This window comes from Cebus imitator, unplaced genomic scaffold (genome assembly GCF_001604975.1).
Source record: "Cebus imitator isolate Cc_AM_T3 unplaced genomic scaffold, Cebus_imitator-1.0 Scaffold325, whole genome shotgun sequence".
Taxonomy (NCBI): Eukaryota; Metazoa; Chordata; class Mammalia; order Primates; family Cebidae; genus Cebus; species Cebus imitator.
In genome coordinates, this window is record NW_016107640.1 from 1256109 (window position 1) to 1274185 (window position 18077).

An 18077-nucleotide genomic window follows, 5' to 3' on the forward strand; every position below is an offset into this window, starting at 1 on the left:
TTTTTCTTATTGTCTACATTAAACATTTAAGGTGTTTTGGCTTTAGCTGCTGTCACTAAAACCAACCAAAGTGTGTTAGGAATACCATGTTCCTTCTTAAATTGAGGATTGGCTGTAAATGCTAAGTGTCTGTGGCATGGATACTGTCCCTAACCCTGAAGAAAATGTGCAAAGTCACTTCTATGTGCTGTCGGCCAAATCACCTGTTTCTTCTATTTGGAAGATCAGTTTGATGACCTAAAAAATTGAGTTATTGTCTGTGTACCCAATTGACCTTCCACTTAAAGCCAAAGTATTCAGCTAAAAATACCTTTATAGTTTACTGGCAGATTGCCTGTTGCCTCTGAAGAATTAAGGTAGTTAGCTGGGCCCGCATGGAGTAAAAGCTAAGTCACTTTCTCTCTTGAGTAGTGTGTGCACCCTTGGTTAAGAGGAGAAAACCAGATTCCTGTTTTGTATTAGGATGCAATTAAATATATACAAACATAAAAAATAGTACAAACTCTTAATCTCTTGCAAACCACTCTAAAACAGCCAGGCATGGTGGCTCTTGCCTATAATTCTGGCACTTTGGAAGGCTGAGGCAAGAGGATTGCCTGTGGCTAGGAGTTTGAGACCATCCTGCTCAACATGGCAAGATTTTGTCTCTACAGAAAATAAAAATTAGCCAGCTGTGGTGGCATGCCTGTAGCCCTGTAGTCCCAGCTGCTAGGGAGGCTGAGGTGGAAGGATCACTTGAGACCAGGAGTTTGAGGCTACAGTGAGCTACTTTAAAAATATTTTTAAAAATGTAAAAGGCTGGGTGCTGTGCCTCACACCTGTAATCCCAACACTTTGGGAGGTCAGGGCAGGTGAATTACTTGAGGCCAGGAGTTGGAGACCAGCCTGGCCAACATGGTGAAACCCTGTCTGTACTAAAAGTACAAAAAGTAGTCAGGTGTGGTGGCCCGCACCTGTAATCCCAGCTACTTGGCTGGCCATGACACAAGAATTGCTTGAACCCAGGAGGCAGAGGTTGCAGTGAGCTGGGATCATACCACCGTACTCCAGCCTGGGCAACAGAACAAGATTCTGTGTCAAAAAATAAATAAATAAAGTAAAAGTTGTCCGGCGTGGTCGCTGTGGCTCATGCCTGTAATCCCAACACTTTGGGAGACTGAGGTGGACAGATCACTTAAGATTAGGAGTTCAAGACCAGCCTGGCCAATATGGTGAAACCCCATCTCTACTGAAAAATACAAAAATTATCTGGGCATGGGGCGTGCACCTGTAGTCCCAGCTACTCAGGAGGCTGAGACAGGAGAATCGCCTGAACCCAGAAGGCGGAGGTTGCAGTGAACCGAGATCACGCCACTGCCCTCCAGCCTGGGCAGCAGAGTGAGACGCCATTTTAAATAAGATAAAATTTAAACTAAAATACATTAAATACAAACAAAGCCAGTGTAAATTTTTGATTGTGTGCTTGGTATTTTGCTGAAACTAAATTTCCAATGTATTGGGAATATGGCAGCAACTGTTAAAAGTTAAGGGAGTTTTTTAGTTTGTTAACACTCCCCTAGGCCATGTGGTGGTTCGGTTCCCCTTTTATAGTAAGCTATGAGGTTATTAAGTTTCCGTAGTCATAGGTGCAGTCACATTTTAAGTTCAGCTCCATTCTTTTCTCATTTTCCTAGGCAGTTGGTGTAATCTGCAGAGTTTGTGTCAAAGAAAACACAGAGCAGAAGCCACAAAGCACTACTTAGATGAGACATAGTGATTCAGATGTCTCAGAATAAGCTTATATTTGTCTTTGAGATAACCACTAAAGTGAAAACAAAACATTTAAAACTTTTGAGCACAGACCTCATGGATCTATCAATGAGTAAGCTAACAAAGGCATGTATTCTAGTCCTGGAGGGGAGAAGAGGCAAGTGGGAACTTAAAACAGATAATTCTGGCCCTTCCGTGTGGCTCATGCCTGTAATCCCAGCACTTTGGGAGGCCAAGGCTGGAAGATCAGTTGAGGCCAGGAGTTTGAGACCAGCCTGGGCAATATAGCAAGACCCCGGTCTCTAAAAAATAATAATCAATCCACACCTGTAGTCCCACCTCCTCCACAGGCTGAGGGGAGAATTACTTGCCCTCTAGGAGGTCAAGGTCCAGACCACAGTGAGCTTTGATGGCACCACTGGGCGACCCAGGGAGACCCTGTCTCAAAAAAAGAAAAAAAGATGGTAATTTTAATTGCACTGTGAACAGCTTATGCTCGGGGACCCTGTTTTATATATCTGTTATCTCACAACACTCAACATTGTGCTTGGCATTATTTACAAAATGTCTGATTGGATTTTCCTCGGAACTTTTCTGTTAAAATGTTTGCCATCGTACTATTTCAAAACAAATGACAATGCTAGTACTACAGTTAAGAGAAGAATAGACTGTGGTGGGATGAAAACCTTAGCTTAGCCCACTTAAGAACTCCTGAATGAGACTACAGTTAAGAGAAGAATAGACTGTGGTGGGATGAAAACCTTAGCTCAGCCCACTTAAGAACTCCTGAATGAGACTACAGAGGGACGTGTATATATTTTTTGTTGTTTGTGTTGTCGCCTTAATTTTTTTTTTTTTTTAAAGATCTCAATAGCAAGTTTTCTAGAGGTTGTAAGACTCATCAAACTAATATGTCTTGGAAAGGATACCTATAGTAAAGCTCTCAACAAATTATTTGTCAGGTAAAATACATATTGGTGCCTTTGTGAGTGGCAGAAGAGGAAAAAAACTATTAACTAAATTATTTTAATATATCAGACATAAAGAAGAGATATAAACTGTTTTCCTATGCCTCCAGTATTTTAAAAATAGGAGTTCAAATTGGTATTTTTAGGGCCTCTTTTGACACTGTATTTTGTTACCTTAAAGGCTCAGTTTTTGTTATGAGACAGCGTCTTGCCCTGTCACCCAAGCTGGGATGCAGTGGCACAATGACAGCACATTGCAGCCTTCAACTCCTAGACTTACCTAGCCTCCCACCTCTGCCTTCAAGTAGCTGGGACTGCAGGTGTGAGCCACTGCACCAGTCCATGTTTTCTATTTTTATTCAGAGTGATCAACAAGCTCCCTTGGTCCCTGCAACCATTGATTTCCTAGAGGGAAACCTAAGAAAAGTTTTTAAATATTGCTCTTAGCTGTCTTAGCAGTTTGCTATACAACAGTTTGTTACAGTTGCTTCTTTTGTTTGTGCAAGACTTTAAAACTTCTAATCCTGAAGCTGTGTTTACTGTAACATAAAATATTAAAGATGAGCTGATGGTGAAATCCTCAAGTGTGTAGAAAGTTTCTTAGCTTTATAGCTTTATGGAAACAAATTCAAATGAATGAACTTTTAGTGAATATTCATTAAATGCTAAGCACTGGGCAAACAACGACTTAATAGAATGACAACAGTAATTTTCCATAGAGCTTGATACAGTATTGGTACCTTCTTGGCAATATCCCAAAGGATTTGTTGGCTTTCATTAATCTGTTCTAGTTATTCATCAGTCCATGCATCAGTAAACATATTGCTGAGCAGATAGAGAATTTGCTTATAGTGGTCAGATTTTTATTGCTGATGTTGCTGTATAACTCTCCTCTGCTGAAGGCTGAAAAATAGTGTCAGTCATTGAGACATAATGGTCATCAGTCTATAATAGACTACAAAATGATCCTTAGTTATTAGGATGTCCTTTTTACGTGTATATATTTATGACTATTACCCCACCTACTCACAGAAAGGATTTTTGATGTATTTCAGTTGTACAGTTTGCAAAAATGCACATGGCAAGGCAATACTATTATTTAAAATACTGTTTAAGGTTTTTGGTTTGGTTTCGGATATATCGTAAACATGTATCTGTGTGTAAACGTATGTCTGTGTTACCATATCCTGGGTTCTATTCCCAACTTGCAGCCAGTAGCCAAAAGTTCAGAAATCTGCCTCCTTCGGCCCTCATTATCAGTTTAGAAACTACTTACCCAAGTCAATCCACTTACATTACAGCATCTATTTCTAAAATGTAGTAAAATTGCTGTGTAACACAAAGTCTTCTTGGAGAATAGAACTTCAAAACCAGATTTGAGTTGTAAAAAATACTTGTTCGCGCTGGCTCATGCCTGTAATCCTACACTTTGGAAGGCTGAGGTGGGTGGATCACGAGGTCAGGTATTCAAGACCAGCCTGGCCATGATGGTGAAACCCCATCTCAACTAAAAATACAAAAACTAGCCAGGCACGGTGGCGGTTGCCTGTAATCCCAGCTACTCCAGAGGCTGAGGCAAGAGAATCCCTTGAATCTGGGAGGCAGAGATTGCAGTGAGCTGAGATCGCACCACTGCACTCCAGCCTGGGCATGGAGTCTCAATTCTCCATTTCTGGGGGGGCTCCTTTCTTTATCTGACTTCGTAAATTGGATGCATAGCTCAGTGAGATTTAGCTTTCTTCTCTGATATAAGCCCTTCAGGGATACTTGCTATATCCCACAAGTTTTGGTATGTGTAGGGTCTTGTTTGTTTTTAAAGAAATAGGGTCTCACTCTGTCTTCCAGGGGATGCTTAAGTGACCCTCCCACCTCAGCCTCACAAATGGCTAGGACTATAGGCATATAAGCATGTGCCCGCACACCTAGCTAATTTTAAAATTTTTTTGTAAAGGCAGGATCTTACTGTGTTGCCCAGGTAGGTCTAGAACTATTTTTTTTTTTTTTTATTCTCATGCTTTCTTTTTTTAACCAGGAATTACTTAGAAGTATGTTTTTAATTTCTAAATATTAGAGATGTATAATTTTTTGTTACTGACTTTAAGGAATTGCAGTTGTAGACGGTGGTCTGGAAGAAAATAGTTAAGGTTTGCTTTGTAGCCTAGTGTTAGTTTTTCCATTTGTATTTCTGGGAGAATATGCATTTCCTAATTGTTAGGCATAAAATTAAAATCAAGTATCTTAACCACTTTATCTTTTATAGCTATCAATAATTAAGGAAAGTATGTTGAATTCCATGATAGTGGACTTGCCACTTGTTCCCTGCAGTTATGTCAGCTTTTGCTTTATGTATTTTCAGGCCATTTTATTAGTGGCACAGTCCAGCATAGTGGCTCACGCCTGCAGTCCCAGCATTTTGAGGGGCCAAAGTAGGAGGATTGCTTGAGGCCGGGAGTTCTAGACCAGCCTGGGCAACATAGGAAGACCATGTATCTACCAAAAAAAAAAAAAAAAAAAATAGGTGCACTGTGCTAGTTTCGTTTTGGTAAGGAATTGCCTTGTTTGTCACCGCCACCACCCACCCTCAGTCTGTTTACTTTCAACCCATGTCCTTATTTATAGATTTTTTTTTATGCATACTCCGCAAGTGGCTAGGTTTTTTCCCTTTAATTCAGCTACTGTATTTAAATGGATAGTCTATTGCTTCATTATGGTTATTGTGGTTATTAACATACTGGGATTTGTTTATCCTGTCTTTTTGCTTCTTTTGGGTCCTTAAAATTTTTCTTCCATTCTTGCCTTCCCCTCCATTCCTTTTTATTTCTGCGATTTAATTGGTTCCCTTGAAATTTTTCATGCATTCTTAACTAAACAAGGTGTAAAAATTAAGAATATAAGACCTTTACTTTTTTTTTTCTTTTTCCCTTTAAATCTAATCGTATAAGCCCTTTTCTAAATTATACAGGACCATAGAACACTTAAACTAAAAATATGGTACTGTTAAATAGGATATTTTTCCTTTTTTACCTCCATATGATAAAGACATTAAAATTAGAATATTGTCTTATATGTGCATATGTACCAATTTCTTTGTTTAGTAATAGTCATTCCTACCCTTTATCCCTTACATCCAAACCTATTTAACCCAAAGATTGACTGGTTTATAATTTCATCTTTCTGTGATTATTTTTTGAAAAAGTAAGCAAATACGTAACTATTTGCTTATCTCCCCTTTGTTTTCATTCTAGCTTAAGAAAATGTTTAGGAATTCCCTTGAGGTCCAAAAACATGAAGTCACATCGAATTGTGGCCTAATTAGCATTTTTGAACATGACTGTGTGGATAAATCATTTATTTTACCTGCTTTTATCAGTGTCCTGTTGGGAGACAGGAGCAGAAACCACTTTGTGTGTTTTAAACAAGAAAGAATATGATTTTTAGGGAATAAGCCTACAAAGTACTACAAAGAATAGAGGAACAGACCAGCCTGACCAACGTGGAGAAACCCCATCTCTACTAAAAATACAAAATTAGCCGGGCATGGTGGCACATGCCTGTAATCCCTTCTACTCAGGAGGCTGAGGCAGCAGAATCACTTGAACCTGAGAGATAGAGGTTGTGGTGAGCCGATATTGCACCATTTTACTCCAACCTGGGCAACAAGACCAAGATTCTGTCTCAAAAAAATAAAAATAAAAAAGAATAAAGGAACAAAAGGAAGGAAGATGATGTTTCTGGAGGTAAGGATTACAGAAAGCCTTTGACCCTGCAAGGATGAGTACTGTTCAGAGTTCACCATCATTTGCCTCCATTGTCATGTTGCTGCTACTAGATCCCCCATTTATCTGCTATATGTCCCTATGTAGGAGCTCACAGGGGCGACTGCTCTCTGTTGGTGGTGGTGGCATCACCAGGAGCAGAACGGATTCTTTCCCTTATGCCTTTTAATCTGGTATAGATGCCATTGGCAGAACCTAATAGGAACTCAGTAACTGTCAGAATATTAATGCATGTCCAAGCACTTGAACTAGCTTATCATTAAGGTCCTAGAACTGCCTACCTATGTAGAATGTTTCTGTAGGATTCATGAAAAGTATTGTGGAAGTCTTGATGGTATTTACTATGTTAAAAAATCCAGATTAGATCATAATATATTTTCCCCCTTTTGGTTAGATGCAACTGAAATTCTGAATCCAGTTAGGAAGTTGCAGCTAGCAGGGCTTTCAGTTGTGCTGTGTATTTGGCAAGAAAGTTCAAGAACTGGCTTTTTTCTAGAACATGTTATAAATTCATTGTAAATATAAATGATATTTGCAGCTTGTAGATGCTGTTTTGCCCAGAACATTTTTTTAATTGAATTGAATATGCCTAATATATCAGTGTACTCCTTACTAAGAAAATAAGGGAATGCAGCCGGGTGCGGTGGCTCACACCTGTAATCTCAGCACTTTGGGAGGCGGAGGCACAAGGTCAAGAGATTGAGATCATCCTGCCCAACATGGTGAAACCCCGTTTCTACTAAAAATACAAAAATTAGCTGGGCGTGGTGGTGTGCGCCAGTAGTCCCAGCTACTCGGGAGGCTGAGGCAGAAGAATTGCTTGAACCCTGGAGGCAGAGATTGCAGTGAGCCAAGATCACGCCTCTGCAATCCAGCCTGCAGCCTGGCAACGGAGTGAGACTCTGTCTCAAAAAAAAAAAAAAAAAAAAAAGACAATAAGGGAATGTATCCGGGCCCACGCCTTTGGTCCCAGCTCTTTGGGAGGCCGAGGCAGACAGATTACCTGACGTCAGGAATTCGAGACCAGTGTGGCCATCATGACAAAACCTCATCTCTACTAAAAATACAAAAATTAGTAATCCTAGCTATTCAGGAGGCTGAGGCGGGAGAATTGCTTGAACCTCGGAGGCAGAGGTTGTGGTGAGCTGAGATCATGCCACTGCACTCCAGCCTGGTTGACAGAACAAACTCTTGTCTCAAGAAAAAGAAAATCAGGGAATGCCAGAATTGTGTACAACTTATTTTCCTTGATATATCAAATGGAGGAAACCTGCAGAAACGCTGGAAACTAGAGTAGGTTGCTACCTACATACCATACAATTTTCCTTAAAATTTTTTTAAGAAATTCAGAGAAGTGTTAGATTCGGAGAACTATTTCGAATCATAGGAAGAAGTGGAGAGCTCTCATTTCCTAGGCTCGAGAAAGTTGAATACTTATTGGAAATGTAGGACTCCAGAAAACCCTTAATTTGCAGGTGCAGGGACTAAAGGGTGACAATTAGCTTGGGGTCCTTTTCAGCCAGTATTATTTGAAACCAGCTCTGCACAGAAACCCAAGAGTAGGCTTCTCCTCCCACTTCCACTTCTAAATTGCAGCACTTGGGCTGCAGTAGATTATCTGCAGTGAGGGATGAGCCACAGAGAAGCTGTGCAGTGACTCAGCCCACCTTCCTACATTAAACTTGGTAATCTTACATTTGTGTTTATTTTTCTGGCTTTTGTGATGAATATGGTATGGTCATATCTTACATGGGGTTAGGTTCTAATGTTAGTAAGGCAAAATGTCACGTATACCTAAAATCACACTTCACAAAATTCTAGAGAAGGCATAATCATTTTGGAGACTGCCCCATCAATTCTCAGTAGAGCAGGTAGTCACTTTTATGTCCGCTGTTTGAACAGATGGTTAGGGTGATTCTTTTTTTTTTTTTTTTGAGGCAGTTTCACTTTGTCACCAGGCGCCAGGCTGGAGTGCAGTGGCACAATCTCACTGCAACCTCTGCCTTCCGGGTTCAAGCAATTCTCCTGCCTCAGCCACCCGAGTAGCTGGGACTACAGGTGCATGCCACCACGCCCAGCTAATTTTTTTGTATTTTTAGTAGAGACAGGGTTTCACCATGTTAGATGGCCAGAATGGTCTCGATCTCTTGACCTCATGATCCGCCCACCTCGGCCTCCCAAAGTGCTGGAATTTTTTATAGGCTTGAGCCACCGCGCCCGGCCAGGGTGATTCTTAAGTTGAGTGCTAGCTAAGGTAATAGGCTTGTGTTACAGGAGCTGAGATTTTAAACACTACGGTGATAAACAGCATGTTGATGTACTTAGGCTCTGCAAGATACCCAATGAGAGACTAACGTGGGAATAGCAGGTTTACATCACATGCCTCATACTTTACCTCTCTGGGGCATACCCTTTTTGAATGGAATGGTAGAATCACGACTACTATTTAAATTCTCTATTTCTGGCTAAGTGCACATAATTGAATTTTGTCCACATCAAGTGAGTAAATGATGTGACCACTGTAAAGACATAAATGTATGAATCTGCAACATAAAAAGAGGCTCCATAGGAAACAAAGTATTTGATAGCAGCAGCTTTTTTCTCAAAATTCTCCAAGACTGAAAATGAGAAGATCTAAAACATGAAGGAGCAGTTCAGGATGAAATATTGACAATACATAAAGTGTGTGAAGCTGATTATAAAACATGTATGAGAGCTGGGCATGGTGGTGTGTGCCTATTATCCCAGCACATTGGGAGGCTGAGGTGAGAGGATAGCTTGAGGCCAGGAGTTCAAGACTAGCCTGGGCAATATAGCCTGACCTCTAATTTTTTTCCCTCCTGTGGATAAAAAGGTAAGGGAAACAGGATTGTCGTCTCTGTTTTTTTTTTTAATATGTGAATATAATTTTGAGTGAAATATATGCCAAAATTTTATAAAGTTTTTTTTCAATTCCTGGATAAATGATTTGCTTGCTATATAAGAACGTAGGTTTGACATTTATGGATTTAACATTCCTGCTTTGACTATTCCTAAGTAACCTGGAAGTCTCAAGATATGCAGAGGTATGTGATTTTGCTGATTTAATGTGCAGAAATGAGTCCATTACTTAGAAAATGTGCCTTGCCAGCTGCCCAGTTTATCTCAGGACAGCTTTTTATGTGTGTTTATTTGTTTTTTGTTTTGTTATGTTTTGTTTTGAGACACGGTCTCACTGTCACCCAGGCTGGAGTGCAGCCTCAACCTCTCGGGCTTAAGCAATCCTTTTGCCCCAGCCTTTTGAGTAGCTGGGACTGCAGACACGTACCACCATGCCCAGCTAATTTTAAATTTTTTTACAGAGATTGGGTTTCGTCCATATTGCCCAGGCTGGTCTCAAACTGCTGGCCTCAAGTGATCCGCCCACGGCTCCCAAACTGTTGGGATTACAGGAGTGAGCCACCGTGCCCAGCCTGTTTTTCTTGATTCATTCTTCTGCAGTATTTGCCATGAAGCAATAAACACTGCACCTCTATAAAATCTAGCACTTTGAAAGAAAGCAGGCTAAATTAAGACTGATCTTCAAAGAGAATAGACAGAAGAAATTGATAGTCCTGTCAGAAAACAGGTTTTGATATATTAAAGACTAGGATGTTTGACATGAACATAGTTTGTCATTTTAAACATGGGGGAAAGTTAGGCAATGATACTCAAAGAAGACAAAAATGGTATTTCTCTTCTTTAAAAATATCAGGATGAGCCAGGCATGTTGGGTCATGCCTGTAATCCTATGACTTTGGGAGGCCGAGGCAGGATTGTTTGAGCCCCAGAGTTCAAGATCAGCCTAGGCAACATAGCAAGACACCCATCTCTATTATTTAAAATAAAAATATTAAAAATATAAAACAAATATCTATATCTTTAGTCAAGAGAAATGTACTGTTAAGGAAGCTGCTGTTACCTCTAGTAAAGAATCTAAGTAACTTCAAACCATACATAGATTTTGGATAAATAGAAAAAATCTTGTACATTTTAACAGTATTAGGAAGGTTCTCTAAATATAGGCAAAGAACTGAAGAGTTCCATAGAAGGTGACTAACTCTAAATGTATTATACATGACTGGAAAAGTAATGGCAAGCAAGACTTCAGAGCTGAGCTATCTTGATATTTTTATCCAGTGTGTGGGGTGTTATACATGCATCACAGCTATAATAGAGCTATCACATGGATCTTTTGAAAAACAAGATAGAGATGTTTTAAAGGCTTCTGGGTTTGATTTCTTAGTCAGATGCTGTGGTACTTGGCATTTAACAAGTAGAATTCAGAATCCAGATTTTTAAAAGTGAATTATTTTAAATAACTGAGTTGTAATAAAGAAGTAATTTATTTGAAATTATTTTAGGAAATGGAAGATAAAGTAACTAGTCCAGAGAAAGCTGAAGAAGCAAAATTAAAAGCAAGATATCCTCATCTGGGACAAAAGCCTGGAGGTTCAGATTTCTTAAGGAAACGATTACAGAAAGGGGTAAGTTCTCATGGGTGATTTTCAGATACTTAAACCCACAAATTCAGTATGCTAACAGATTGTCAAATGAATGTCTGTGCGTATAGTGCTGTACTTTAATGTATGTATGTGTATATGTATCTATAATGGGTTTTTTCAATATTTTGCACTGTTTATAAGTAAGCTTAATAAGAATCTACAACTCTTTAGCATTTTTAATAAACTATTTAAAGCTTGTAGAAATATTACAGATGTAACAGAACCCATGTACCCCAACCCAGATTTAATGTTTATATTTTGCCATGTTTCAGTTTTATCTTTCTTAAGAAAGATAATGTTGTAGGTATAGTTGAAACCTACCATGTATGTATATATATGAGCCCTTTCCTTTATCTCTCCAAAAGCAACCACTATCCAGAAGCTGGTCTTTATCCTTCTGCCCATATTTTGAAACAGATTGTGAATCTGTTTTCCAGATGATTCCCACGCAACATTCAAAGACTTAAAATACTTATTTGGATGAAATAATCACTTACAAAAGCGCAGCTATCTCCTTTATATAGGTTTCACAGTCAGATTTACCCTAATACAATTTAAACATTGTCATTTTAATAGTTCATATTGCCGAAGATATTTTCAAACTCTTGCCATGCTTTGTGAGGTAGATACCATTATTTCTCAATAATGAGATTGAGATAATCCTAGCCTGTTTGTTTCCTAAGTGTTGTCCTGTGACCCCTTCCTTTGCCATAAAAAATTAGACAGTTCCATCTTCAGCTTAAGCATATTCAAATTATTTACTATACAGAAAAGGATGAAATATTACTTATGGAAGATAATTGTTGAGTGAGATGCTAAATCATGTTTCTCCTTAAATACATTCATATACTGGTATCAGCTGCTTGCTTAAAAAAACATGTCTATGTGTGTATTAACTCTAGTTACATATGGATTGTTTTAAAGTGGCAAAAGATAGAATGGTATTTTTAATCTTACATGAAAGAATAACATTCACAGCTTTGAAATAGTAGGATGACAAGGAATAATTACAGCAAATTTATAAATATGTAAAACTCCTGTACCATAAAATATATAATCAAGTAGGGAAGTAAATGATAGTTAATATCTAAAATACATAAAGAAACTTTTAAATATACAAAAGGGAACTTTTAAGTATACAAGAAAAACATTTAAGGTGCTCCTAGATAAAGGATTTTAACAGGAAATACAATAAACAGAGAAATCAATGAAATGCAATTACATCATAGTATTTATACAACTAAATTACAAAAATGTTTCAAATAATACCTGTTGGTAATGTTGAAGTTGAATGAATTATTACTTGTTTCTAAAGGAGTATGAATCTAGCTTTATACAATTATTCAAATGAATAATTGTAAATTAATCTAAGGGTATAATTCAGTACAAGGAAAAAGTCTTCAAGTTGGAAGATCCTCCTAACTATAGTTAGTAGTGGCACCACTATTCAACAGCAGAGAAATGACTAAATAAATTGAAGTAAGTCAACAAAATACAGTATGCAGTTATTTTAAAACATAAAGATCATAATATGAGGGATAAATAGAAAAAGTAGAATAAGGACAGTGTTTTTAGTTATGAGATAAATTATGTAATCTTTGACTATTAAATTATTTTGATTTGATTATTGTTTAGGATATGTTTTATTTGCTCATCTCCAGCGTAACTTTGACTAATAGGCTTTCTTCCAGTATTGGGGCTATTGTCATTGTAATTTCTCTCTAACTTCAACTATTGATTACTTTTTAAGTATCTTCAGGTCAGATTTTATGTACATTATATCTTGAAGTTGGTGTTACAGATATAAATAGTAGGAAATGCCACTGAATCAAGAAATAAGTATATAGAATTTGAGAAGTAAGCTCTTGAATGATTCAGTACTATAGCAGAATGTCAGTAAATAAGGTTTGTTTGTTGGTTTGTTTTGTTTTGTTTTTGAGACAGAATTTTGCTGTTGTTGCCCAGGCTGGGGTGCAATGCCACAATTTCGGCTCACTGCAATCTCCACCTCCCGGGTTCAAGTGATTCTCCTTCCTCAGCCTGCGGAGCCCCCGGGATTACAGGCACATGCCACCACTCCTGGCTTATATTTTGTATTTTTAGTAGAGACGGGGTTTTACCATGTTAGTCGGACTGGTCTTAAATTCCTGACCTCAGGTGATCCACCCGCCTCAGCCTTTCAAAGTGCTGGGATTACAGGCATGAGCCACCACACCCAGCCATTTTTTATATGAAGTTTTGATTTTTTTAAAACTCTGGATCACAGGTTCTGGGTTTTAATTTTCCTCTGTCACTAGTTAGCAAACTTGACAAGTTACCTTAGCATCTTTAAGTAGCTTCTCCATTTGAGAAGGTTTGGTTAGATATTATGATTTATTGTAATAGGTCTCTTTCTGTGTTGTACTCATTAATGTTATTATGAGGTTATTGTTGTTATTAGGCTTTTCCCAGTATGACCATGTACACATAACTACATAGATTATCAGAACTGGGAGGGATATCAAGAAGCTGTGTGGCCCATTTTTACTCTTTTTATTTCCTTTTGATTTTGTTTTTGTTTTTTCATATTTGTAGGGGTTGTGAAGTCCCAAGAAAACAGAGAATCCACTTGTAAGAAACATGACTTTACAGTTGAACATTTTCACTTTAAGTGATCACTTAGTGTCAGTGTAGTTGTAAATGCCAATGTAAGTATGGCCCATAAATTTGGGTGAGATGAAGCTTTTATAAGATTATCATCTGGATCATAATTAATTTTTAAATATTTTCATTACAAACTCATGAAATTTAGAGATTGTTAAAGACAACTAATGTCATTATCTTTGTTATCTGTGGATCCCAATTTCAGAAACAATTTAGCTCACTTCTCCACCTTAAAGCATTGACTTCTCTGTCTGGCATCTTTGTTGTATCATTGTCTTTGCTGAATCTCTGTGAGGATTTGCCACCTTTTGCAGTAACCTTTTCCCTTGTAAGGCAATTCTAATTGTCACGCATTGATCTTAGTTTTATCTCTAGTCACACTGAATTTAATTCCTTTCCCCCAGATGGAGTAGACTAATCTACAGTTAAGTGAGATCCCTTTGTGGTGAACTTTTGCTTACTATAAAATTGTTATCATTAGAAACTGAGTTTATTACATTGGGGGGAAATCTGCCTACAACTTACATGTGTGTTAAATTTCTCAGTTTGTGCTTTTGACAAAAAAGAAATTTGGCAGGCTGCTTTGTTTTCCTCTACAGGCTACAAAATTCATAAGTAGCTTTTTAAATATAATGCAGTACATCAAAATTTCAAGGGTTTTCTGTCTGCTCGTTTTGAAACACAGAAGTGAAGCTGCAGCAAGCTTTAGATGGGCCTGGTCCAAGGTTCCCCGTTACTGTTTTATATGGTTCATATACAGTAATACATGAAAGCAGTTTCTATCTTTAAGCCTTTGGGCCATAGGCCAGGTTTGGCTTATCAAAGAATGGTGGAATAAAGCAGTCAGTGAGACTTTTTCCTCAGGCCACTCAACAATCTTAAACTAAGCTGTGAGTTCCTAGCTAGCATGAGGTATCCCTGAAGATATCCTATAAATGTTACCTGGTTTTTTTTTCCCTTTTGTCCAAGCCCTCATTTTATACCTGGATGATTTCCTTTGCCAACCCAAGACTAAGATTAGATTCCCCTGCTTTGAGTGCCACACAGCACTGTGTATACTTAAGGCAGTATTGTAATTTTTGATTACTTGACTAGTGTCCCATCTTTGTATCTTACTCCAACTCTCACATAGTACCTCATGTATAGCAGGCACTCAGTAAAGATGGGTTCAACATGTCAGGTGTAAGTCAGAACCCAGGCAAATTTACGTTTTCACTCTGGAAGTCAAGTAGATTGATTGTATTAATGTTGATATTTAGCTGTCTTCACTATTTGCATGTTGATGACAAAGGGCAACTTAAAAAAGCAGTAGTAATACTTAGTATCTCTGTGAAAGATAGAAGAGGTGTAGGGTAGGGATATACATTTTAAGTAATAATTTCTAGTGAGTTTATTTCATTCATTACTCTAATATTTATGTTTTTAACCTTAACTTTTATTTTGGTGAATGCGCTAGTTCAAATAAATATGATTTAAATTCTTGCAGCAACATTTATTCTAAATGACAGAATACCAGGAACTATAAATAATAGTTTTAATAACTGTAATTATGTGGGATATTTTTGTTTGTTTTTGAGACAGAGTCTTGCTCTGTCGCCCAGGCTGGGGTAAGTCTCTGCAACTTCTGCACCCCGGGTTGCAGCGATTCTTATGTCTCAGCCTCCCGAGTAGCTGGGTTTACAGGCACGTACCACCACGTCCAGCTAATTTTTGTATTTTTAGTAGAGGTGGGGTTTCACCATGTTGGCCGGGCTGGTTTCAAACTCCTGACCTCAAGTGATCCTCCCGCCTCGGCCTGTCAAAGTGTTGGGATTATAGGCGTGAGCCACCATGCCCAGCTGAATTATGTGTTTTATTTATAAAATAATTTAAGCAAGTGTTTCAGCCTGGTTGTTCCATTTGTAAATGAAAGGGGTTTTTTTTTTCGCTGAGTTAAATAAATTATAATATTAAATAAATACACCAATATTAAGCTGTCTAGGACTTCCCAGATAGCTTAATATTAGTCTTGATGGTTCTTTATTAGAACCAGAATGCTTCAAGAAAGCCTGGAGGGGGGTTGTTGTTTTTCTTCTTCTTCTTTCTTCTTTTTCTTCTTTCTTCTTTCTTCTTCTTCTTCTTCTTCTTCCTTCTTTCTTCTTTCTTCTTCTTTCTTTCCTTCCTTCCTTCCTTCCCTCCTTCCCTCCTCCTCCTCCTCCTCCCTCTTTCTTTCTTTCCTTCTTTCTTCTTCCTTTCTTCTTTTTTTTTTTTTTTTTTTTTTTTTTTTTTTTTTTTTTTTTTTTTTTTTTTTTTTTTTTTTTTTTTTTTTTTTTTTTTTTTTTTTTGAGACGGTGTCACCCTGTTGCCCAGACTGAAATACAGTGGGGTGATCTCAGCTCACTGCAGCCTCTACCTGCCAGGTTCAAGTGACTCTCAGGCCTCAGCCGCTGAAGTTACAGGCATGTGCTGGAATTAAAAATGTGCACCACCACACCCAGCTAATTTATGTTTTTTGGTTTTTGTTTTTTGTTTTTTTTTTTTTAGTAGAGACGGGTTTTCACCATATTGGCCAGGCTGGTGTCAAACTCCTGACCTCAAGTGGTTTGCCCATCTTGGCATTGGGATTTCAAACATTAGCCACTGCGCCCAGCCTGAACAGGGGCTCCTCACCTGTTGATTTATGCTGGAACACAATACAGAGGCATAGCTATTTCATCTAATTAATATTTCTGTTTAAATTTTTTTAGACCAATCTTACACTGACAGTGTGGGTTTGCATCAGTAATTGCTAAGCTCTAATCTGAATTTTTTTTTTTATTTATAGCAAAAATATTTTGATTCTGGGGATTACAACATGGCTAAAGCAAAAATGAAGAACAAGCAACTTCCTACTGCAGCTCCGGATAAGACAGAGGTCACTGGTGACCACATTCCCACTCCACAGGATCTTCCTCAACGGAAACCATCCCTTGTTGCTAGCAAGCTGGCCGGCTGATTAAAAGAGCTGAACTGCATGAATCTGCTAATTCCCATTATTTTTCCTTAATATGTTACTTACCTACTTTTTATTTCCTTTCATTCACTAAGTCATTTGAGACTGACAGCTTTGCAGGTAGCAGTAGTGTGTGCTGCTATTGTGGAATATACATGTGTAGAGTTTTTGATTAGTTTAACAGTGCACTGGTGAAGAGGACGTGTTAGAGAAGCATAAGTAATCTACTTGAAAATAATTGTATATATTACCTAACTCCTAGTGTAGTACTGGTTCTAACAAGTAACAAGCAAATTTTAAAATTTTAATGTTTTGGCTTTCATTACTTCATCTTAATTATAGCTTTGTATGTTATTCTTATTTAATATAATCTATTGTATTGATTTATTCTGTATTTACCTTTTGGATTTTGTAAAACAGAAGTTTAAGACCACAAGTTAGAAGAAAGGTCACATATTTCAAACCAACTAGATGGGGCTTTGAAAGATTTGTATCTCTATGCTTGAACTTGAATGGCCTTAAACCTGTTTTAGCTTTAACAATAGAATTTTACTTGGGCAATATTTGCCCATTCTGGTGTAACTTACGTGACTCTAGTTCTTAACAGCTGCCGTTGAAGCTAATACTCTTATTTCAGTTCTGTAGAGTTAGAATACCTTTTGTTGTTGAAGATGTGAATGAAGTATGCATGTGCATTGACTTGAATTCACTTTTGTGCCATTTTTGTAAATACAATAGTTTTGCACAACCTCTCACAAATGTCTGTATTAATTTCACATATTTAAAAAATAGATAATGTGCCAATCAGAAGCACAAGAGTTCTTACACAAAACTCTGTAAATTATTACAGCTTTTGTATAATAAGAGTAGTTTACAATCTCGGGCTTATAGAATACCAAACTGAAATCTTAGTTCAATCTGCCATAGACTTAAGCTTTTCATTTGTTACTAACACCCATGACATTCAGTGGCCTTGTGCAAATACGATATGTTGCTTAGGCATATCTTTTGTCCTATGCAGAACCTTTCATTTTGATTTGTATGAAAGTTGCAATTCATGTAATTTATATAAACTTTTTAAATGTAGAAACTTTTTACTTCCACACTCAACTTTGGAGACACTAGAGTAAAAGGCATCAATACTCTGCATTCCATGCCCCCTGCCACCTGCCTCTCCTCCACCACCCCTGCCGCTTTGTTCTTTGACTCAAATAGTATTGGGCTGTTTGTTCTATATGGAAGCTTAGGTGTCTATATCCTTACTCTTTTATATAACACATTACAGTAATGATGTTTTCCTCTGAATTTTTTAGTTGTTAAATAACTTCTCTGGTTTTTTTTTTTTTTTTTTTTTTTTTTTTTTTTTTTTTTTTTTTTTTTTTTTTTTTTTTTNTTTTTGAGATAGGGTCTTGCTCTATCACCTGGGCTCTACTGCAGTAGTACAATC

General features: G+C 37.7%; 1 protein-coding gene across 2 annotated transcripts in view; it reads left to right on the forward strand.

The window, feature by feature from the left end:
• Positions 1-17385, forward strand: part of ARPP19 (cAMP regulated phosphoprotein 19) — a 19670-nt gene extending 2285 nt beyond the window's left edge. For both annotated transcript variants that reach the window (XM_017504598.1, XM_017504600.2), the window contains exons 3-4: positions 10876-10998; positions 16463-17385. In XM_017504598.1, coding sequence (XP_017360087.1) covers positions 10876-10998; positions 16463-16633 — 294 coding nt within the window. In that variant the 3' untranslated portion in view covers positions 16634-17385. The remainder of the gene's footprint in view (positions 1-10875; positions 10999-16462) is intronic.
• Positions 17386-18077: the final 692 nt, after the last annotated feature.